The 25563-nt window shown below is 42.4% G+C and overlaps 1 protein-coding gene across 1 annotated transcript; it reads left to right on the forward strand.

Annotated features, from left to right (window-relative positions):
• On the forward strand, positions 1–25563 carry ppp1r16a (protein phosphatase 1, regulatory subunit 16A). The gene is made up of 11 exons (XM_080793483.1): positions 1–40; positions 10867–12119; positions 14654–14724; positions 16253–16398; positions 16614–16717; positions 17483–17607; positions 17747–17872; positions 18043–18118; positions 20124–20253; positions 22131–22293; positions 22960–25563. The coding sequence occupies exons 2-11, from the start codon at positions 11873–11875 to the stop codon at positions 23509–23511; spliced, it is 1740 nt and encodes a 579-aa protein (XP_080649609.1). The 5' UTR covers positions 1–40; positions 10867–11872; the 3' UTR covers positions 23512–25563.

Genomic DNA, 25563 nt, shown 5'->3' on the forward strand with positions numbered 1-25563 from the left:
AGCAGACCTGCTGACACTCCGGCCAACACCGACTCAACAGGTAAGAGAGCAGCAAAAAAAATGCCATGTTTGTTTCATGTACCTTCGTCCCTGGACGCTGTGCGCGTTTTTGCTCTTTCTCCATTATATCCGTAGGCCTATGAGTTAAATGAATACATATTTCAAGCCCATAAGTAATATCGCCAACTCTTCCTCTATGTGGAATAAAGCCGCGTACATCGTCAAACCAACGTCACAGAAAGCTAACTAGCTGGTAGCCCGGACATTATGGTTTACCTGCGTGCTGTACTTGATGGACGGTATAATATGATAAATGTGTTCATAATGAATGTAAGCGGGTAGTCACAACGTGTTAAAACCCCTAACCACCTGTTGAGCGTGCTGTTAATTTGGCAGACCGCTGGTTAATCTGGTGCGTTCAGGCCACAATGATAATCCTAACCCTAAATTCTACAGTGTTATTTTAATGCAGCTCATTGATTGTATTGCTGCTGATATTTAAATGTACCTGATTTTCACAGAGAAGAAACACTTCTCACGAGTGGGGAGTTTGTTTCTTTGACAGGTGAATTATATGGCCATGTGTCAATCGTTTTCTTTTCTTTTTTTTGTTCTTTTTTTTATACAAATTATAGCCCCCTATAAAATGTTGACATTTCCATTGAAGATGCCTGTGTTAACTAGGGCAGTGCAAGTTTCATTTAAAAAAAAATGTTATAGTTTTCCAAAAGTAAAAAAAAAAAAAAAAAGGCGGATGTGCCAGCTCTAGATCTGCTGTTTTCAAATAGCTGAATGTGTATTTGGTCCTCACTTTGAGAACCACTGAACTATAGGGGACATCAGAATGGTAGAGATTACATATCATTGATTAGCACTGTCACATGCACATTTGTAGCTGTATAGTGTATATGAAGGTCCTTGGGATTATCACAAAAACCTAGATTATGCATTGCAACATTGTGTATGCACACAGTTGTTCACTGTAACCTTGTGATCTTTACACGAGGTGACTGACTGAATCCAAATGATCCTTAACAATGGTGGCAAGGTTTTCTGAACCCTGTTCATTTTATTTGATTTTACAGAACCGTAATAAAACTGAACATAAACCATAGTCCAACTCCATACTTGAGGTTTCTCTGCGAGGGCTTTGGTCTCCTTTTTCACTTGAACCCCAAATATCAGCAATATTTGGCTAATCATCACTCCCCTGGTGTTCGATACACCAGGGGGGATGATTAGCCAAATATTGCTGATCTACAAGCTCACAACGGGTCGGAAAAGAGTTGGTGTAGAGGGGAAAGAGAAGTTATGTTCCGTTGTGCATAAACTGTGCTTGGGCTGCTTTAATTTAGACTGTACCTGACCAATAAACACTAATCTAAAGTGATTACTGATTGTAAAGTAATCAGACAAAGGACTCAACCCTAGTACTAGAGGTCTAGAGTCCCAAGTATAGATATTCCAATCCTGATTAAATATAACTGTCTACAAGTTCAAAGTTGCTACGCTATGCCAAAAGTACATTGTGGAAGGAAGGCACCGGAGCAGTCTCGGACAGTTAAAGCCTTTATTTACTACAGGGTGCAGGCAAAATGACCATGTTTCGATGTCGATACATCTTTGTCAGGTCATAGTAGCCCAACGAGGCTACAAAAACTGGCTTTGAGGATCGGGGGCAGGCCCTTCAATTAGCCAATGTCACACAGCCAGTAATAATGAATACATACATCCTTTTTACATTTGGCGAACTCAAGTGGAGTGTACAAAGTACATTTCATGTTTTTCTATTGATGCATTGTTGTATAGAAATCTTCCAAAAATTATCATTAATAGTGACACAAAATAGCAGATCTTCAAATCTATGTGTGCAAATGAAGCGTTGCTTATGTGGCAAGTTGAGTTCCCTGTGAGTTAAAGCAGCATTATGTAACTTATTTTAATGAATACATTTACATTTTGTCCAATCTTTATGGTAGAGTATGTTAATTATAACTTATACAATTGCTGCGGTTGTGTTTTGTCTCCCTGCTCTTCTATTGAGACATTTAGATTGTGTCAAAGGTCATGTCTCACCTAGACACAGGATCTGAATTTTGACCTGATGGTCAAGATTACATTTATCCCCTGAGCAAGCAGGCTGGCTCGAGTCTGTATGCTGCGAAGCCGGGTTCAAATCTGGGGTAGAAGAGGAAAGTTACTGCAGTAGTGCTGCAGCCTGCTTTAACCACTTTAACACTATTCTTAAAACAGACCATAGAGTTACAAAAACACGTATTTTTTTATGTCTACCGGTACACCAATCCAAATATCTTCGTGAAGAAATAGACAATCTGCTATTTTTCACGGATGTTCCCCACAGAATAGGGTTGCTGGGGTTAAATTCACTTGTAAAGTACCATCTTAGAACTCTGCCAAGTTGTCATTTCATAAAGACTTGTATATGTCCATGCCCAAAGTTCACAAAGGTAGTCTATATTTGGTGATGTTTGTTGTTTCTGTAATTGTAAAGTGCTGACTACTGAGTCATGAATGAGCTGTCAAATTCCCTAGTCCACTAAAAACTAATTTTAACCATCCAGAGCTTCCCTGTCCCATTGTACACAATACCAGTGATGTAAATAGGTTTTCAATTGGGATGCGGGGATGGTCTTTTTTTAGCCCATTTTGAACTGAGATCAGATTCTAAAAATGTCTTCTACATCCTGACAGTTTTCTGAAAAAGCTATGTTTCTGTCAGTGGTTCTAGCTATTGAAAAATAGCAGACCTACAAGCTCATAGCGCGCCACCGAGTGGCGCGCTATGAGCTTGTAGATCTGCTATTTTTCAATAGTACCATCTTAGAACTCTGCCAAGTTGTCATTTCATAAAGACCATGCCCAAAGTTCACAAAGGCAGTCTATATTTGGTTTGAGTCATGAATGAGCTGTCAAATTCCCATGTCCACTAAAAACAAAATTTAACAATACCACCATTGTACACAATACCATTGTACACAATACCAGTGATGTAGATGGGTTTTCAATGTAATGTGTCCCGGGATGCAGGGATGGTCCCAGGGACATTTTATGAGTCCCACTTCAACGACATTACTGTACATGCCGAGTACAGTAGTGCATCCCGTGGATGCAGAGGTCGTTGGTTTATTGCGTCCCTTAACTAACGTTTTGGGATGCAAAATGCACCCTATTTTAATCTCTGCAATACAGCGAGAAAGGCTGCAACTATCCTAATTAGCCATAATTGTGTGTGTGCGTCACTGTGTACATTATTATGAATGAAAGGAGGATGTTAATATTCGCCACTCTGGCCATTGTTTATATATATTTGCATCTTCTTGTATGTGTCTTCCTGCTCTGTTTCCTGAACGTGTGCTCCCCCCCCCCCCCCCCCCCCACACACACACACACACACACACACACACACAGTAGTCTCACACTTCCTGGGTAGAGGCAGTGAGGTCTCCTCCTCATCCTTCCTTCTCCTCCATTATTTCTCTCTCTCTCCTATCCTCTCTTTCCTCCAGGCCTGTTGCTCTTCCTGTCACTTTTTTGTGGTTAATGTCAAGGACCTCCATAACTCAGAGTGTAAAAATGGAATCCATATGTACTGTATATACTGTGTGTATGGACCGATTCCGTAACGGGTCACATGGTCGCAGCCTACGTATTTCCTGTAGGCGGAGACGACACATCTGCGGTTTCCCCGCACCAAGCTTCTACTACAGTGAATGGAAAAGTGACTGATGTTAGTCTGCTACTCTTTTACCTGCTTTTTACTGACATTACAAAGATGCCCAGAACATCGGGATGAACCCCTGTGTAGTTTATGGCTGCTCCAACAGTAGTGGCAACATTAAAAAAAAAAACTGAATGTCAAAATATCTACTGCAGTGGCTGAGACCAGAGCCATTGAGTAATGGTTGAGACAAAGCAGTGAAAGGTCCTGAAAGATACATAACGTCAGTCTTACCCAATACCCAATCTTTCTGTTTTAGGAACACAAGGCTGCTGTACTTCTTTATACCTCATACTTTAATGCTTAGTAGATAAGCAGGTAAAAGAGTAACATTTGAGGCAGACTAACATCAGTCACTTTTCCATTCACTGTAGTAGGCTGCGACCATGAGACCCGTTACAGAATCGGTCCATATACAGTATATCGTTATACTCTGAGAGTTACAGACCTGTAAGTGTAAGGGTCCATTTGGAACCCCCTCAAGGAACCCACAGGGTCCCTGAACCCTACTTTGAGAAACACTGGTTTCTAGGTTAATGGCAGTGCACGTCGAAAATAGCTGATAATCAACAGAAAACGGCATAACTTTTTTCTGTTAAAGATCTACCGGTATCGTTTTTTTTTTACAAGCAACATGGCCAGATGATGAAGTATAAACTCTTTACTCTCGCCTCATGCCAATTTTGTCCCACTCTGCCTGATGGTCTCTCTCTCTCTCTCTCTCCTTTTGTGTTCTTATTAAGATTGTTGAGTGATTTTATATAGGGCAAGTGAAACCCTTTACACATGACAGGACTTAGGAAGTACAATCCCTGCTCTTCTAATCAACCCTCTACCCCCCCGCCACCCTCTCCCCTTCCCTCCCACATCATTTAGTACTTTCCAGTAAATTAGTCTGCAGGGCCAATGGTTCAGATATAATATGGAGGATCATTCCAGAAAGCACCAAACTCAACTGTTTGTTTCAGTGAATGAATGCAGGAGCCACGTGTGTCAGAACTGTAGCCATAGGTCATGTCAAACTGCTTTGTTAGGCCGCTGATACTAAACAGCTTTTATATGAAATGGTCTTGTGCTGCCAAAACAAGCTCCCAACTCACAACTCTGAATGTTTTTTGAGGTTCATAGAAATAAATAGTTTTGGCATTATTTGTTGCAGATCGAGACAACTCGACTTGCCTACAGCTCACCTTTTTTATTGCAGCGTTACCAATAATGTTGGGTAGCTACATGGACATGTCACATACAGTATACATAGACAACTGTCCAGCATTGTCTTCCATTTCACTATGTTGTTTTAAATTGTATTATTGTATGGCTATGTATGAATCAGTGGAGTCTACTAGTCTAGTGACCCCCAGGTGTCCTCGAGGAGGTTCCAGGGTGGAGATGTACCGATGTTTGTGGGCAAGACACTGAACCCCAAACTGCTCCCGATGTGCTGGTTGGTACCTTGCATGGCTTCCGCCGCAATTGGTGTATGAATGTCTGTGTGAGTGTGTGAATCTATGTAAAGCACCTTGGATAAAGGCGCTATATAAATGCACCATTTACCATTTACCACACACAGCATGCCCATCGCTCAGTTCACACAGGTGTGATTTGTGATTTCTTTCCCTTCCTGATTCGGATTCCTATAACTTGCGTATCTATCGGTCGATACAGAGTACCGATCCGATACCAGTGTGGAATTTAACAAGATCTAGGACAGTGGCTCTCAAAGTGGGGTCCAGGGTCCAGTAGTGCAACATCAACGGAGGGAGGCGTTCAAAATGCTATCAGATTGCCATAGACTAGCATACTCGCCGATACCGAAACCAACACTTTAGGCAGTATCGGCAGCTTTTCCGATACTGGTATCTGTATTGGAACAACTCTTTTCAAGAGGGTCCCCAGCAAAATGGAAAAGGCTGTGAGTTTGTAGATCTGCTATTTTGGTAACATTTAGAAACATTTTTATGGGGGGGAAAAAGAGAAATGAGAGTCTGCGATCCTTGAAATGAAAATGTTTGTGAACCACTGTTGTATGAAGTTAAAATGTGTGTGTGTGTGTGTGTGTGTGTGTGTGTGTGTGTGTGTGTGTGTGTGTGTGTGTGTGTGTGTGTGTGTGTGTGTGTGTGTGTGTGTGTGTGTGTGTGTGTGTGTGTGTGGCGCTCATAGTGGTCTTATTCATTCCAGTTGTTTGGGGAATGTTTATTTTCCACGGCAGCTAGGGAACACTTCCTGTTATGTTATTAGGAAAGGTGCAGAGGGACAATGAAGGCTCATTTATTTAATGCCCAATAAAGATTGTGTTTTATATCAAGCGATATTTGTCAAAACAAAAGTTTCATACAGTGTAAATTAACCTTGGCGACCATATATATATTGTTATATAATACAATTTATAACATCCTTAATTCCTTTCACACATTTAACCAGTGTTGTAGCCTAGGTTTCTTCAGACTATAATCTTTCCCTCCACGACATGCATGGAGGGAAAAATGGTTAATGGTTAATGATTAATGGATGAAATGATTAGCAGACAGTATACGCTTATTATCCCAAACTGCATTTAATGGATGCTGGGTTTCATGTGGTTAAAAAAAGATACCTTTATCTAAATGTGGATGTCTAAGTTTGTATGATTCCACACATCCTCTTTTCCCAGTCTGGCTGCATGGCCAGACTGGCTCTTGTAGACAGTATATTTTGCCACCAACCAATTACACTGTGTGCCTGCCTGCCAGACGCATGCATTTTTGTAAAAGATGTAGGAGGTTGTAACTCACTGGCACACGTCTCTGCTTCTGCTGCCCACCACTGACACTAATAACAAGGACAGAATGTTAGATATTCACAGTCAAGTGTAAATGTTTTGACTAAATATGGGTATGTCACGTGTCTTTTAAAATAGTCCATTGAGCAGCTATACCCCACAGGATCATACAGTAGCACTTTAAAGTTCACACCCCGTTGAATTACAGTACCTTGCTGTTCGACAGGGAAAAGGCCATATTTTCGAGTGAAAAAAGTGTTTGCGTCTAGACTTTTTTTGGGGTTGTACAACAAAGGTCTAAATTAACCATTACTCCATGTTCCCTGGCTGTTAATGAGTCAGGAGGGCTGTGTGTGTGTGGTGCCAGACAGCAGAATGACACTGAATGAATGGAGCTGACACAGACACAGGCTACACTTGACAGCACCTTGACTGCCAGACTAATGGTGCTCTCACTCAGGTTCCCATGCAATATTAGGCCATGGACACCCTTTTTTCACCATATGCTTGTCCCACTTCGGTTGGAAGGTGCACTCTGACACATTATAACTAAAAGGGCAGCTGTGGCTCAGGAGGTAGAGCAGGTCGTCCAATGACCCGTGGGTCGGCGGTTCATCCTGGCTCCTCCTGTCTGCATGTTGAAGTGTCCTTGGGCAAAACACTGAACCCCACCTTGCCTCCAGTGGTTGCCACAATTGGTGTGTGAATGTGGGAAGTGATAACGCTGGCGTTGACTGTTTGCCGCCTTACCTCCCTCTCCCAATGTATGACAATCTGAACGTTTATGTGGATGGGTTATAAATGGGGATGTGCATAGTGCAAAAATCAGGTTGATGTTTGACCATGACACTCGTGACGGACGAGTGTCGTGTGTGTGTAAGTGTCGTACTTATGCGATTATGCGTGCAGCGTAAGGGTCCATTTGGTTCTTAACTAAAACATTTAGTGGGTGTTGCAGGGCCTGCCCAGACTTTAGAGCATACTTATTTACACACACCTCGACAGTGGGTCAGGGCCTGCCCAGACTTTAACCACATGAACCCTAGCGTCCCTACTATGTCTTATCAAAATAGGCAATCATTTGGTGAAAATATGCAACTCACAATACAGCACACATTGTTGTGAGCTTGTAGATCAGTTCAGAGAAATTTGGTGTAGAGGGAAATGAGTAGGAAAACGCATCACTGCCTTCCAGCAGTGATGAACTCTGTTTTTAAAGTAGGGATGGGCAGCATTTTTCCGCCAGGGGCCACTTTGATAAAGTGAGTGAAGGGCCACACATTGGTCTATTGAATTGAATCTTGAAACACACAGTGCTTATGTTAAAACTGCATGAATTTGGTACGACGGACTACTTCAACTAGGCTTTTTTCTTCTTCTTTTTTTACAGCTGTGCTGTATCACTCACATGATCAACCATATTCCCCGCCTTATGTGTCAGACTAATCATATTAGGCAATGAAATAGTGAAAATAGACAACCTACACTACAAGCTCATCGCTCTAGATCGTCTATTTTCACTATTTTACAATGTTTTTCAAAATTATAAAAATTGCCTAATAAAATGTGTTATAAATATGGATCCAACAACAGTTGACATTTGATCCAACAACATTTAACATTTGAGTACATACACATGGAATGTGGAATGCAGGTATATGTAATCAAATGGTATATGTATTCATTACTAATAATTAATTGGAGGCGACTCAGGCGAGTTAAAGGCATTCCCTTAAAACATTAACATAATGTTTGTTTTTGAGGACTTGTCTTCTCTCTCTCTCTACGTCGTCCTCAGACGAGCCCTCCATCGTCGTCTCCAGTCATCTCGGCTCTATTCGAGGGACGGATTGAAATGGTCAATGGGCCAGGGTCTGCCCCGTGGGCAGTATGTTTCCCAGTTTAATGTCACCTAACAGTATGTCCCCCATAACATTATTACAGAAAGGCCTCAGTCTATAACTTGGCTATATGTGTATATCTGGGTGTGTTCTTTGTGGCAACTTCATGTGTCATTGTATGGTCCTATTTACCAGTAACCAGTCTCAACGCTCCATTCCCTGTGTGTGAATGGCTTTAGCTGGAAGTGGTGTAGTCTGGTGATCAGAGAACATGTTATTAGCAGAAGGCCATGGAGGTCGTATAGACTCGTAGGTCAGCCAAGGCCAGGTGGAGCCCTTTTGCTCCAAAGCGGGTTGGCAAATAAAGGAAACTGGTTTTAAGAAGTGGTCGCCACTGATGTGTGATTCAGAATCAGATCACAAACAAAATAAACTGAGACGGATCTGATGTCTGCAGATCTCTCCTTTTTGTTTTAACTATCTTTTCTTATGGATGGATGCTCATTAATTTGTAATGAGAGATTGCTGAATGCTGATATATATTGCAACCCTTGTGGTGTGTGAACAGTGAACACCCTCTAGGATGCGTGACATGAAAAGGGTAATGGCGATTTTTATGGTGTTTTTTTTAGCACAAACGGCAAAATCCGGTAAACCACTGTTTATTGATTATTTGCCATAATCATATTAACTTGGCGTTGTACATACAGTATAACATAATATCACCAATGGCAGCTTATCAGTTAATAAAAAAAAGAGTTTGTCACAGTTTTGAGCTTCACTACCCAAACATTAACATTCCAGCATTTCTTCCAGCAGTCTTTCTGAAGCTGGGTAAGTGTAAAGACATTATCCCTCTAATACAACAGCTAAAGTTCCTAAGGGATTGCTGCAAAATTCCCTTCACCCTGCAAAGCCCCGCAAAACGCCCAAATCATGTTTCCCTTTTCATTTTTTCCCTGTTGTTGAAAAGTCTCTACAGAGAGGAGATTACCCCATTGACACTGTGACTTAACCCCACCTGTTCTTCTGAGTGCTTTGATTGCAGGAGGCAAAGTCGAACTATTTCAAACCTTTCCTTTTGCCCTTTAAGAAAATATGTAGATTAGAACTCGCTGGTCTTATATAAGGAAGATAAGGTTTTCAGATTATCAACACATCAAATGAATATGTTCATACTATATTCTATAATATTCATACTGATACTATATCTGGCGCTGGTGTGGCGTAAACTCTTGTTTATCTTGGTACATTTATTCGAGTAATCCTTGTCGCTCATGGCCACCAATTCATGGGTCTATGGGGAAATGATAACCTATTGCCTGAATCTAAGGAAATCCTTACATTGTTGGCACTGACAAAAGAGAGGCTAGGTACATAAAAATAGAAAGCTACTCTAACACCAAGACAGTCCCCGGATCAGGTCTAATACATGATTATGAAAGTTTAACCTACAACTCGAGATACTGTATACTAGAATTCACTCTATATATGTGAGTGACTCACTATTATATGCCGGCTTGTCTTTGCCTTAATTGGTGACCTCAGCTAAAATAATGCCACTTGACCTGCTGCCACTACACAGTATACCCAGGCTTGTTTTATGCACCAGTAGTCACATTATGCACACTGTCAGTCCGTCAGTCGACCAGGGTTCCTTCAGTTTCAAGGTGTTCCTGCAGTAAAATGTCTATAATGAGGCCTGTAATATATGGCCCGAACAACTTAAAGCCTGATTTATGTATACACGAATGCATCGCTTTCATCTTGTTGATCCGAGTATAAATCAGGCATAACACCTTTTTATGAGGAATCCTTGTAACCTAACCTAGCTATTAAAAGTTCCCCATTGGTCTGTTTGCCTCCCTGTCATCAGGGGATTTACGGCTGTGGTCGTCTCGATACCAGACGGCCCCTTTTGCATATGGATGGAGTTGGGTTATGCGCGTTAATCCAGCCTGCTACTGCCTCGTAAATTCACTCTCCCTATCTCTCTGAGTGTGTGTCTAGTTGACCTTCCTCTCAGGGCTCGCAGGCCTCGGACCTAAATAATGGATGAGGTACCTGGAAAGAGCGGAGCATGCAAGCCCTGTTGCAACCTGCCTGGCTGCAAGAGGGAGGGAGTGAGAGAGAGAGAGGGAGGGTGGCCTCTTGTGCGACGGAGGCTATCGCGGTTAGAGAACTTTGCACCGAACTGCGGGCGCACACTAACCGTTAAACCCACTTCCTTAAAACGTGCCGGTCTCGCTCAAGTCTCGCCCAGCCAGCCAGCGCGCATGGCGGCGGCAACGCAGCACCACCTCTTACTGCAGGGCATGTCAATCATTAATGAAAAGCCTCCCACCGTCTCCGGTTTCCTCCGGGAGAGGAGTGGGAGAGGAGGGAGTTGTGAGGAGGGGGGCGTAGGGGTTAAAGATAACAGGATTAGTGGCACGGTGGAGTGTATACATTAGGCGTGTATACTGTACATTATTCTGTAATTGTAACGCGGCAGCACTCTCATTCTCTTTTCTCTCTCTCCTTCCCAGGTGTGAAATGAAAACAAAAGGAGACTAGGGAGGAATGAATGAATCCCTGAGAACCCAAGTTGTTTTTGCACCAAGCCCTCTACTTCTCCCGGAGAGACGTCAACGTAGTTGAGAGAAACTACAACAACAAGCCGCCTTATGGAATAACCCTGTAACCTCTGGCGTCACTGAATCGAGCCTTGTGCGGCCCGGTGAATGTTCCCTTTTTGTAGCCCCATTCCTGGTGGAGTTACACCTCTGCGGCCTTCTTAAGAATGTGTGAGCTGGATCTTCCTGGCTCACGAGGTAGCAGTCAGGATGTATAGACTGTACACGCAGACATTCAACTATATTATGTCTGAGGATGTTTTCTCCTAGGTTCAGTGTTGTTTCGGATCTAAGTCGTGGACATGTTTAAGCACCACTATGGATTGGACGGTGGTTCAGTCTTGGACTGAGGAGCAGTAATGTCTCTCTGTGTCTCACTCCAGTGGATTATAGGCCCAGATACCTACAGATGACATGGATGGGAGGAATGAGAGACTGTTTCACTCCACACCTTGGATGGCTCTGGCTAAGACTCGTAACCATCTTCTTATCTCGAGGAAGAGATAAGGGGACGTCATCAGTACCTTTATTCTTGTTTTACAGGAAGGAAAATGAGTTTGTGAAACATGGAGACGAGACGAGAAGCTGACACTGTTTTTCTTGCCGCTTATCTCTGGAACCATGGAGATATATGTGACGTGACCTTGTAAAAGTTATGCTTTGGATTGGATTTATCCTGCTTTGATAATTAGCCCAGTTCATTAATTTCGACCATAGTTGTTAGTTTTTTTTAATTCGTACCACCTATCGCGTTAACCTCAGGTGTTTTGGGCCTAACACAAGGACCCAGTGTAGGGGAACCGGGGTAGACGTCATTTATAGAATCCTGACCCCGGTTTTAAGGTGCACGGGAAAAGCGTGGAAGTGGGGGAGTTCGGTTAGGAGAGCACTGAGTGGCGGCGGTGGACTCGCGCGGGACATGGCGTCGGAGCACGGCGAACTGCTGGCCGAGATGGCCACCGTGGGCCGTCTGAGCGCCACCGACCGGCTGAAGCACGCGCAGAAGCGGCGCGTGCAGCAGCTGAAGGGCTGGGCCCAGATGGAGAAGGACTCCGCCCGGGGCTCCAGAGCCAAGGCGGACAGAAAGAAGCCGCGCACCTCCAGAGTAAAGTTCCCCAACGCCATCACGCTGCTTGAGGCCGCCTCACGCAACGACTTGGAGGAGGGTGAGGGTCACGTGCATGCGCACACACACACACACACACACACACACACACACACACACACACACACACACACACACACACACATACACTTGGGGTTTTGCTGGCGGTTAAACTCTTTACTGGGCCACCATGTGAAACACAACCTAATACTTGCACTTGAACCAAGCTAAAGCCTCTGAGAACCATGTGAACTGTTCAGCTCAGTCATTAATCCTATAGGTGATATTTAGTGAGAGATGCAGTAAAACTCTGAGGTTGATCCACTAAAGGTAGTTGTACTAATGTGGTATGGCTTTAACCTGTTTTGGACATATAGGCTTAGAAGAAGTCTGCACTTACAAATGTATAGAGGCCGATTCAAAAACGAAATCCTGACCAAAGTTTACTGAAAACTTTGTCCAACATTATTATTATTATTACCCTTATTATTATTGTATTTCTTTTGAAGACAGTGTGCGGGACATCTACATGCTCAGAACTGTGACACGTGAGATTTCTAGATGGGCTGTTTTCACTGCATGACAAATACATGGATACATCATCGTTTTCAAACTTATCAGGCTAGGCATTTGCTTTCAATGGCTTTATTGTCTCTGTCGCTTGGCTCTGGGATGAAGGCATGTGCACTCATGCACGACACGTGCGCACACACAGATTACACACAGCCAAATCCACATGATAATCTTAACTAATGGCTGTTGAATATGTGCCGGGTGCAGTAGGCTACTCGGTTCAGACTAGTCATTGGTCCGACAAACGACAACCTACCTCAAACCCCTAACCTAACCATAACCGCAAGCATGGGAGCAGCGCATGTTTGTGCGTTTCCTGCATGTCGGAATAATGCTCTGTTGGAATTACGTGCGGATCCCATATGGGCCAAGTATAATTTATGTTCATAAAGAAGAGTATCTACCTAGTGAGTCAAAGGCGTATGTCTTTTTTTTTACTACCTTTCGTCAGGGCCAAAGATTTCCATACTAACCCTTTTCTGGTCCTCATCAGAAAGGGGACATTTTTATGGTGAAGACAGATTTTATTGGGGATGAACTGCTAACAGAAAGAATAGTGGTTAGTGTGCCAGCCCATACCACACATACCATACCAGACTACACCTTCCGTGTAGATTGTCCCTGGACCAGGGGTCAGCAACCTTTTAGACATGAAGTGCTTTCATTTTCATTGAAAGCGCTTAAGTATAAATATGTCACCAATTCAACATAAATGCTGTAACAACATTTTTTACATTTTCCTTCACATGTACAGGACATTGTACTGATCATTCGAGCAATAACCCCTCCTATCTCCCAATCTCCCACCCCATCTTATTCAAAGTTCAAAGTTTGCATAGTCTGTCGTGGACATAGGCCTACAGCAGCTTTGCTTTGAAAGACCCCTCATGTTTACTCTTAAGTGGCGCTTAACACTGGACGTTCAAACATAATTTTCAAGACATAAACATATAACAAAATCATAGTTGTCTGTGTGGGCTGGAATGCCAAACATCTATTTTAGCTTACTTTGTCATTTTTGCTATTGTTCCCTGAGCCAGAACTGAGGCAGTGTTATTGTGCAATTATTGCGAGCTGGCATGTGACCTACTGTAAGGAAAGCTACAGGTTTTGAGGTGTAAAACTAAATAAAATCACACCCGTGTATAGTGAGGGGCGCTTTACCAACCCTTATCTTACATCATCGCGAAATCATAACATCATATGGGCCGATTTGTTCAGTGACAGACACAACAAACATTAAACTATGTTCATTGTTAATGGCATTTAATGTTTGTGTTGGTGACAAAACAAACATTAAACTCTGTCCATTGTCAATGGCATTTTTGTCTAGACAAGACAAATATTAAACCTGTATATAGGAGGGGCTAGCACCCCTCAATAATGGGCTGTGTGAATAAGATGAAGGATTGCATGCAGGAGTTAATTTGCTTGCAGATGTGTGGGAACCTGAATGAATTGAATACATGTAATGAAATCATCATGTCGTAACATGGACACTAAGCCGATTTGCTTAGACACTATGACGTAGAATTCTCCATTCATTGTCAATGGGAATTTAATGTTTGTGTAAGACGAAAGTCTACCGATTTGCTTAGACACCATGACGGAAAATTCTCCATTAATTTTCAATGGGAATTTAATGTTTGTGTAAAACGAAAAGAAGTAATTCATTTTCAATGAGACCCACGTTTCTTTTCTGTACGTGTGGAGAAGACGAGGGGCGACAACGCAAGTGGATTTACGTGGGCGTGGTCCTGTGAAATTGTCGCGCGCGCGTGTACACGCCCGCGACGAACCAGACATGGATTCTGTTGAGCCTTTTGTTTACGCTTGCGTTGCCCCTCTTGAGCAGACCTGTCGTTGATCCAGGCGACAACGTCTGCATTTAGGGATTTTGAGATTAGTTGTGGTTAGGGATAGCTTGAGCCAGCAGGTTGAGTAAAATGGGTATTTCTAATGAAACATTCCTTTTGATGTCCCCATAAAGACGCAAAGTAAACGTGTATGTGTTCTTTATAGTGAGGCAGCTGCTTAACAGTGGAGTCAGCCCAGACCTGTTCAATGAGGATGGACTCACAGCCCTGCATCAGGTACACACACACACACACACACACACACACACACACACACACACACACACACACACACACACACACACACACACACTACTATACTTATGAGGATACCAATATCAATTAATAATACAATGCATCGCGTGATGAGCTTGTAATTTAATCGGCTATTTTTCGTGCACGACCCTGGCATGCAACGTAGTATGAATCAGGCATAACTCCAACCACTAAAACCTAACCTCTAAATGTCCAATCCTAACCACAACCTGAATCTTTTCCTAATTGTAAAGCTAAATAGTTTTAAACCATAGATTTTTCTTCGGAGGACCCGAAAAATAATTAGCAAATTCTACTATATTGTTATAATTGTTATAATATATACACACGCACGCATGCCCCAGAATTTGGCATTTATACTCTTGACTCTCTGTATCAAATGTATACACATTCATGCATCACATGCGGGACGTGGCTACCCGCACAGTTTAACGGTAACAATAGTTACTGAGGCGACAGGTCACCTTTTGTGTAGCACGAGTTTATGTTGTGAGCGGTCATGGCTTTGAGCACACTAAGTGCTGTTTGCCTTTTATTTTGTCTGGGCCTCATACTTATCTGAAGTGCGTTTACATGAACACACAGATGCATTCCCACAATGTTAGTCACTAGTCAGAGGGCCAGGCCGGCTGCATGCTTACATTCCTGTCCTGGGTTGAAGGCGAGGGAACCCCTTCACTTCACTACCATGTTGAATTTATTTAAGGGATAGTTCTGTTTTTTTTTGTTTGTTTGCACATGCCAAGTTTGTTGGCCAGTACATCTACTGCAGGGGTGTCCAAATTGCGGCCCGTAGGCCAAATGTGGCCCTGGGACGAATTTTATACGGCCCACAGCTTCATACCTAAATTGTATTATGAGCGGCCTGGCCAACAAGTTTTTTAACCTGGGCATTTCCCAGAGTATAATTTGTCACTGTTCCTTGTTCCTTGTATTTTGTTTTTTATCTTGCTTGTCTAGTTACATTTTGTATTGTGACATATTGCTGAAAAAGGCTGAGTTAAACTTTTTGTTCACAGAACACACCTGACAAAACACTATTGGTATTAAATAGTGATAGTTGAATAGAATCGGTTTAAATGCGATGCATATGTATGTGTTATAGTCAGGAGATGTAGTTGGCCCTTGGGTGTTTTAAATATTTTCTAATATGGCCCTCTTTGAAAAAAGTTTGGACACTCCTGATCTACTGGCTAGCTAGCTGACCCCATTCATTGACATTAGCCTCCCACAAAAATGTTAACAAGATTCCAGACATTTCTCAGTGACCGTAGTGGACTATTTGACAAGAATCTTTGGGATGTATGATATCAAACTCGAATAAGAATAAATAATGGAACGCTCCCTTTCAAGGATGTTTAACGCCTGAAGAACATTTTAATTGTGTGTAAAAAGACAATTTTGCCACAGACAAGACCAAGTTTTAGCCACAGACACGTTTGTCTGTGTACGGACATGTTGATGACCCTTGATGTCTTTCTCTGGCCAGTGCTGTATCGATGACTATGTGGAGGTGGTGCAGTGCCTGCTGGATGCAGGTGCCACTGTCAATGCCTGTGACAGTGAGCTGTGGACGCCGCTGCATGCTGCTGCCACCTGTGGACACACAGGTCTAGTGCAGCTCCTTGTGCAAGCGTGAGTGTATTCATCAACTCCGTACAGTTCTTTCTTTCCACTGTAAACTGGGAGTCTTTTTGGATTATCTAGTTTACATACAAACACAATGCAAATGTGGCTGCAATTTGACTTTCAAAAATATTGTGTGAGTATGTGAATATGTTGCTTGAGTACTACTCTAATGTTGTCGTGTGTGTGTGTGTGTGTGTGTGTGTGTGTGTGTGTGTTCTCAGTGGTGCTAACCTGCTGGCTGTCAATGCCGATGGCAACATGCCGTATGACCTCTGTGAGGACGAGGCCACTTTGGAGCTGCTGGAGATAGTTATGGCCGAACAGGGTCAGTAAAACAGGCCGTACCCTAGCTAAGGCTGCGTATCCACCAAAGTGTTCCCAGCTAAAAATGCCAAGGCACTCACCTAAAAAGCATCCAAACGCCCGAGTCTAGAGTATTTCAGCGAGCGAGCACAAAACGGACATTCTCATCACATTGCTGGCGTTACCAAAGAACACGTTGCTCCCGTTGTAAAGATTAAAAACATGCGCTGTGCTCAGAGGAACCGTTCTGAACCACATGCCAACATGTCTAAAACGCATACAGTACATCGCCAGTATACTCAATAGAATACATCCACATTATGTCTGGATACGTAGCAGTGCTTCCTCTGTTTGCCTCCTTGGCCGTGCTTACTGGGCTACACTACAGTCAATACTACACTGAAAAGAAAAGAAAAAAACTGAGGTGGAAATCCAAAAGTAAATAAACTTGCAAGACATTTGGCTCAAGAATCTTCCTGCTGCTAATGCGTTTTGGCCTTCACCAGGGCAGATTAAAAGTTGGAAGAGCAATAAAGAAGTGCATACTTGTGCGAGCCAAATGTCATGCATGTTTGTTTACTTTAGTACTATTTGACCTTTGTGCTTTCTTAAAACATCCACATGTATTTCCACTCGACTGCCAGGCAGAGCTACAGTACCTCCCTGCCTGGAACAAACAATAACCAGGACAACCCAGTAACCAGAATTTACAACATTTAGTAGAAAAGTAGCAAGGCAATATGCACACTGAAAGGAAATATCCCGTTCCGTCTTTCTGTCTGTGTAGGGATAACTCAGGACCGGATAGATGAATGCCGGGGTGCTAAAGAGACGGAGATGTTGACAGATATCCGGGCTCGGGTTGAGAGTGGAGTGGACATAAATGCTCAGGACGATAATGGAACATCTCTGGTGAGGCACAAGGAAATGCATTGCATTTGTAAACAACACGTAGCATCAAATGCATCTGGTATCGATCAAGTATTTTAACTCTTGATTGTATTGTAAGGATTTGTGTATATTCAACTGTATTTTCTCATGTCTTGCCCAGCTGCACATAGCGGCTGCTAACGGCTACATGTCTGTGGCGGAGTTCCTGCTGGAGCACAAGGGTCAAGTGGAGGTGAAGGACGCTGATGGCTGGACACCGCTGCACGCCGCGGCCTGCTGGGGACAGGTTGGTTTCTGACATTCAGCTTGTTGTCCCCTTAGAGTGTGTGTGTACTATACTTATGAGGATACCAATTAATAATACAATGCATCGCGTGATGAGCATGTAATTTATTCGGCTATTTTTGGTGCGTGCACGTTTATGTGTATATGAATTTTGCTGTATTCTTTGTGTAGATCCAGATGGTGGAGCTGTTGGTTGCTCACGGGGCCAGTCTCAACACCAAGTCTGTCCTGGAGGAGACTCCTCTAGGTAATAGACCCCGCCCTGCTGCTATATAGTATTTAAACCTACTTAAGTGTACAACTAAAGGCCCAAATACAGCTGGTGGATGACAGCAGGGGTCCTGAGTGCTCGGGGTTGTATACTAGGTCTATACGACCTCCAGGGCATTCAAAACGTTTGGATGTTGATAGACGGATGTCTGTCTATCTATCCTCCTAATCGTCATCAAATTGCATAAGCTGTACGAAACTATAATGTGTCCATATTCAAGTGAAAATGCATAGGCTTATTTCCCATGAAAGAGAATAGCTTTTTGATTGTTCTTTTCAAAATCTTTTTATAACAGCCCAGGAGCAAATTAACACTTTGTATCATAATGAATCCATCCAGGAGAGTTGCAGGATGTGTTGTACTGTATGTCACACGCACTGTGGTTTTTATGGAGATTGACTTATATCACTGTTTCAAATTCAGCAAGACATACTGGTATAGGCTTTGTACATGCAGCCAGAAAATCAAGGTTCTAGGATTTGTATTATCACATCATTGCTGTTGGGTGGAAACCTCATGTGTGTCCAAAACGGTACATTTTCAGGATTTAAAAAAGTGGTAATAATAAACGTTCGTACAAGCTCAAAACGTGATGCATTTTGAGCTTGTAGATCGGCTATTTTTGCTACATTTGTGTGCCACTGGACTGTAGTATGACAAAATAGGGCATTAAATAACTAAAAGAACCATAAAACATCAAAATTTCGCGATAAGAAGTTTCTGCCCGACAGCGACAGCTACGACATGCACTTACAATACAGCTGTGTTAACACTGCAGTGAAATTCCCTCCAAGTTACATGAATTCTACTGCCAGTGCCTGCAGTGTTGGCACAGCTGTATTGTAAGTGCATGTGACAATTAAAAAATAAAAACGTTGGCAACAACAGACATTTTTCAAATTCAGAAATGAAAGAAATGTAAAGATTGTGAGACGACCTTGAGACTCCCCCACACTCATTGGGTCCAAGTCCTGTCGTGTTCCACATGTCTGCCCTCTCTCTGCCCTCAGCTTCCTGTTTTGCTACACGCCTATCTAAAAGGAAAAACAACAAAACTGCCAAAAATAACCCTTACTAAACACTCACACACACTGCCGAACCGTACCGCCTGGGCAAAAAGTTTGAGAGATCTACAAGTTCACAACGTGTTGTGAACTTGTAGATCATTGCGGTGCAACGCGTTGGGTGCTTGTAGATCGGCTATTTTCAAGATAATGGTTTGTGGAAATGTAGTTAAAGCTACACTATGTAACCTTCATGTTCTACCCCAGATTTTAACCTTTGTGTCTCCTGTACATTTTTATCACCGAGCGTCTGAGCCTGACTGCTTGCTATGAGGAGAAATGTAATGTTGACCTCCAGGTCAAAAACGGGATCTAAATGTCAATAGAAGAGCAGGGAGACCCAATACCCCAACATCAATAAGTTACATTGTATTAACATGCTATACCTATACCATACAGATTGAATAATAAATATATCAAAAATCACATAAACAAAGTTACATAATATAATACAGCTTTAAGATATGTGGAGAAACACCTCCCTCTGTTGGATGAGGAACTGAAGAGACTTTGTCAATATTTTCTTCCCACACTCCCTAATTAAGCTACAGTAAATTTAATTATTTTCCATAATACAATAATATGCAGATGTATTACATGATTAAGCATACAATTGCAGGTAGTGCTGAGGCCAGTCACATCAGTGAAAATGATTAGACGAAAAGAAGAAGAAGAAAAGACAAAACTGAGGTTCATAATTCTTCGACAAAGTTCAGCTCTAATCTTGCCAGTACCTTATTTAAATTTAAATTGATCTCACAATGTCTAGCAAATTTACATCCAAAACTCACACCCAACACAACCCATCCCCTTACAGCATGTATTGACACTCATTTTAAAGATGGAATCTTCTAGTGCCATCACGCTGACATGAAACAACTGTAAACCAAATAAACAAGCACAATGTGTTTCATCAGATGTGTGCGCTGATGAGGAGGTGAGGGCCAGACTGATGGACCTGAAGCACAAACATGATGCCATTATGAAGAGCCAGGACCGACAGAAAGGGACCCTGCAGAGACGAGCTTCTAGTGCTGGAAGCCGAGGGTGAGGAGGAGGGACAGGGGGATTGTTTTAGGGAATACTGGATGACTCGCCCTGGTGCTTGCCCGTTTTTCCTCCCGGAATTTTCACCAGTGAGGGGGATAACTTTGTAATATGCTATTGGCTGTTTGTATTCTTTTTGGAAAAAGATACTCCTGTGGAAAGGCTATATTATTTGACTTATATTAAACTTAAATTTTATTCATTTTTCATGAACAGAAATGACATACAAGGACATACAGAAAGCAAAAAGACAAACAATCGAACATTACAATATGTGTTGCCAACTCAGTAAATAAAAAGTAAAAATCACACCTGTGTGAACCAAGTGGTGCAACTCCCCTCTCTAAAAGCTGAATAACTCCTAATGTACGAAAATCCTCCGAAAATCGCGCTAATTGACCAAACCATGGAGAGCTCCGTAGATGAGGAGTTATTCAGCTTTTAGTCTGCCTGTATAATGGGAGGTGGGCGGCAGCGCGCATGCGCGATCCATAATAAAGCTAATCCAACGGATTTGCACCACTTGGTTCACACAGGTGTGATTTTTCCCATTTGTTTTCAAAAGACTCAAATTAGCAGTCAATTTAGTATTATTTAGTATATGTAAGGTTTTGCCCACTCAAATGGTACCTCGTCAGATAATCCCCACATATCCTACAACAACTTCTGTGAACAGACTTTACTGTAGTAGCTTTTCATAAATTATATTTGTACTTAGGCTGTCTGCTGTCATGAAAGTTTATAGTTAGAGAAATTCAAAGTCCAGCCGTCTGCTGTCCAGCCTCTCCCACCCCTCACTGGGGAAAATTCTGTGAGGAAAACAGAAACGGGGTTACCGTTTTAGGTACAGTAGACCTCATTAATCCCCGAAATTCAGTTTAAACCTGTGTGGTCCGAGGCCCACTGGTGGGCCGGAGGATATTGCTAGTAGTGGGTGCCCAAATAATTGGCAAAGATTTTAATTAAATTAATTAAAAAATAAATCATGGTATTTGTTTTTTTTAAAGATTGACAAATTAGTTTTCAATATGATACAGATAACTTGAAATATACTATATTGGTTACATTGATCAAAGCCAAAACACAATCGATTGTTTGATCGTTAAAATAAATATTTCCCCCGAAAATGCATGTGGCCCACGGATGAGTTTTCAAGTGGGTTCGATGATCAACTATTTTTTATTTCATTTATTTATTTATTCCGAACATATTAAAACATAAATGAACAGACCAAGGAAATAAAGGAAGATCTAGATTTAAAATAGTAAAACATATATATTATCCTTAGTTCATGTTCGAAAAAGCAATAGGAAGAAGTTTAGTTAAAAACGTATCGAGTACTACCCCTTCTTTGTGTATCAGTCTTCAGTTAGGCTTTCTGCCACGTGATGCCACTCGCATTTTAGCGAGGTCAAATGAAAAGCAAAGTTTCCATGAACAAAAAATAAAAAAGTATACAAGACTAGTCTATAGATCTACATACATTTATACACACACAAATACTATGCGTACACACTTGGCCCAGCTATTCTATCATATATATATATATATATATATAACTTTTATTTATTTATTAATATCTGTTAAACATTTTTTTAAACTTGTTCCATGTTTCACATCTTTTCAATTCATCTCTGCATTTGTTCCACAGGATAACCCCTTTCACTGAAACACAGTGGTATTTTTACTGGTCCTCACTAACGGTTGATTAAACATATATACTCCTCTCAGATCATAATGACTCTCTCTCTCTTTTGGAACAACCTCTGGATGTTCTGTATTACAATGATCAACTATATTATAGTGGATCATTGTATAAAAGAAAGTATAGCAGTTGCCTCATGCTGATAACGCCATGTCTCTGGTGCATTATGCAGTAAGGTGGTCCGTCGTGTGAGCGTCAACGAGCGATCCAGTCTGTACCGGCGGGAGCATCACAAGGAGGCCATAGTGTGGAAGGAGCGCGGCCGGCAGCCCGAGCCACAGGACGACGACGAGGACAGACAGACGGACAACGAGCTGCACCAGCACGCCACCATGGTCAGTGTGGACACCATGACACAGCAGCCCTTTTGAAACATGTCAGCTAGAAATGAGCTATTATTATAACCCTTGTTTAACCAGTCAAATACATTCATTGAGACAAAGTCTCTTTTGCTAGGTAACAGCTGGGAATACATCTCTGACGTTTGCTTTTTGTTGTTAGAATGTATGTCTTTCTGCTGTCCCCAAAATGATATGTATTTGGCTGTGGACTGGACCCCCATCTGGAAATATTTTGTGCCAAGGACCCCCAGAGAAGATGCAGGGACTTAATTGTTGTTGTTCATTTTACTTAACCTGACTCCACCAGATGGAAGACGTTTGCTTTACATTTGTTTCACAACGTACCGGTACTTTCATCTGGGACCACTGTAGCCCAATCGCTGAAGAAGGCGGGCCCTTTTGTTTCTCAAGCTACTTGGCAGGTGATTAGCAGATCCCGCCTGTAGCTTCCGCTGATTGCTCCAAGTTGTGAACTTGTGAATCAATACCGCCCCCATCTGGCGGAGTTGGGTTACATTTTACTGGGATCTGCCTGAAACCCCTCAAGGACCACTGGTGGTCCCCGGACCACACTTGTAGAACCACTGGTTTAAAACGTATTACCGTGGTCTGCTGCTTTACTCAGGCCTGGTCATGTTGAATGCTCTCCACCATCTCCAGGTTGCTAGTGCCGGAGCCATGTCTCGCCTGGAGGACGGAGGAGGGTTATCGGAGAGGAAGATTTCGTCCACCCTGGGGAATGGAGCGACGGATGTATCGCTGGCCTCCGCCGTCCCTGGTGAGCTGTGGGTGGGTGGAGGCCTGTCGGAGCGCAGTGCCTCCTACGAGCTGTGTCCCGCGACAGCGTCTGGTTCACTCGCCGGGTCCAGAGAGGCAGGCGGGGCGGACAACATGAGCCGGGAGAAATCCCACCACACCCTGGCCGACCTGAAACGCCAGCGGGCGGCCGCCAAGCTCAACAAGTACCCGGCGCCGCCTCCCCCCTTAGCCCCTCCCCCCGTAGAGGAGGAGCCTTCCGTTCCGCAGGGCGAGGGGGTGACGCCGCAGCCTCAGACCCCACAAGATGTCCAAAGCACTCCCAGCACTGAACGGGTGGCCACCCCCAGCGTGGTGTACTTCACTCCAGCCAGTGGAGACCCTCCACTGTTGAAACTGAGAGCCCCCGAAGAGGACCCTCCCAACACCAAGGAGCCCTGCTGTGGACTCATGTAGACACACCACAACAAACACAGCCCTTAAACACAAACACAAAGAAGAACACATGTTTGACACTCTAAAGTAGTGTTTCTCAAACTTTTTCATGTCAAGGACACCTAAATTAATGTATTTGGCCATGGACCCCCATCTGAAAATATTTTGTGCCAGGTAGGGACCTTCATAGAAGATGTGTATTCTTAAAATGTTTCAAAAATATTCCATATTTTTCTAAAGAAAATCAAGATTGTTTGAAAATAAAAAACTACAAGCTCACAGCGTGTCACATGGCGACATGTTGTGAGCTTGTAGATCAGCTATTTTTGATTAGCCGATGTTTTAGGGTTAAAGTGGTCAAACTGTATTTAATGCTAAAATAACTATAGTATTTTGCTGTGGGCCCCCTGGAACCCCCTCAAGGACTTCTGAGGGTCTCCGTACTAAAGTGGCAAAACAATTTTGAAACTGACATGCTTCTGAACAGCTTTTTTCTTTTTTGTGTTTCATTTCTCTTCGAGAGAATTGCCACATTTCTTATCACATGCTACTGAAAGTTTGGCCTGTGCTGCATCTCAGCACATATTAAGTTTGTTCTTTGACCATTTTCATGATCATTTCCCCTCTCTGAATTGGCATCATTTTCATTTTAAGTGTCAAGAGTCAAGTTGTTTTGCATTGTTTAGGTGACAATCGGACCAAATGAATGAGATTTGCAGTTCATGATTGACTGAATGTAATTAGAGGGATGTGTATATACTGTAATCTCTAGGTCCAGAAAATGAAGTTAAATCAAGCAGGGATGAAGGCTGTTTTTCTTTTTTGTAAAATACTGATACGAAAGGTACCTGATTTTCATTTATTTATCCTATTTATTACAAGATGGTTGAGATTCCTGAGAGATGATAGTTTCTTTGGTCTGCATTTGCATCACATTTACACATTTTTGGTTTTGTTTATTTAAATAGTGAACTGATTAAGGACTAAGAAAAGTCTTCATTTTGATAGTTAATGGTGCAATTTATAAATGAAAGGTTTATCTGAAAGATTTTGACAGATTCTATATTGAAATGGTTGTTCAGTGTTCAAACCGTCAAGATAAGCTCTTTTGGCATTTCTGTTATGTTTATTTCTTGTGTCCTATGAAGGCTAGAATCAAATTGTTTATTCCATCTGTTGCGGTTGTTCAAACTGTACCGTTTCTGGTAAACTTTTGGCACAAAACATTTCAAGTGTGACAGATGTTATCGAAGATTCACAACGTTATACGTACATGACTACATGTCACTGTTGAACCCTTAGAGTATATATATAGACATAATGACAAGCTTGTCAAGTATTGGTGCCTTAGGTTTGACTGCTGGCAGACTTTGCACAAAGTTCCACAATGAGGTGGGGTATAGTAAGCTGCTAAATTTAATCCTGGCTGGCTGAACTTGCCCTGAGGCTTAATCTTTACTGGGGTTTTTTTTCAACGTCCAAGGGGTCCATTCCAAATGTAACCTTAAGGGTCCAAATGGGTACAAATGGAGCTATTCTCTAATCTTTGAGAACCCCCAATCTACACTGTACAATTAACTTAAATTAACTTTCAGAACGTACGGATAGAACCAAATAGACTTATGCCTTTTGGTTCTTTTTGTATGCTCTCCGAGGAACACGCCTGTAAGGGTCTGTTTGGACCACCTGGTGGTCCCCGGACCCAACATTGAGAACCAGTGATCCAGAAGTCATCGCATGAACCTTTTGACAAAAATGAACGAAATGTATTTAAATTTAAATTAGTGTTAGAGCAGGGTCATGTGACAAAGTGCAAATTAGCCCCTGATTTGTATTTGGTTGTGCATTGTGCTTGCACTGAAAATAGATTTAGAAGCTCACAACGCATGTGTTGTGAGACACTGGTGTGCAAGTAAGTATGAATCGGGCATTACTTGCTCCATATGGATTCCCAACTGACACACTGATGATGATGATGCACTCTTTTTCTTTCGCGGTCACATTACATGTTTTTGCCCGTTTGTAATTTGTACTGACTGTCTGAACAGTTTGTGTCTGACTCTGACTGTACTG

This window comes from Protomyctophum bolini, assembly GCF_963924005.1.
Source record: "Protomyctophum bolini genome assembly, chromosome: 21".
Taxonomy (NCBI): Eukaryota; Metazoa; Chordata; class Actinopteri; order Myctophiformes; family Myctophidae; genus Protomyctophum; species Protomyctophum bolini.

Coding starts and splice junctions, on each gene's coding strand:
- ppp1r16a (XM_080793483.1), top strand. CDS start 11,873: ATGGCGTCGGAGCACGGCGAACTGCTGGCCGAGATGGCCACCGTGGGC. Junction 17,608..17,746: donor ACGATAATGGAACATCTCTG/GTGAGGCACAAG, acceptor TGTCTTGCCCAG/CTGCACATAGCGGCTGCTAA. Junction 17,873..18,042: donor CCGCGGCCTGCTGGGGACAG/GTTGGTTTCTGA, acceptor TTCTTTGTGTAG/ATCCAGATGGTGGAGCTGTT.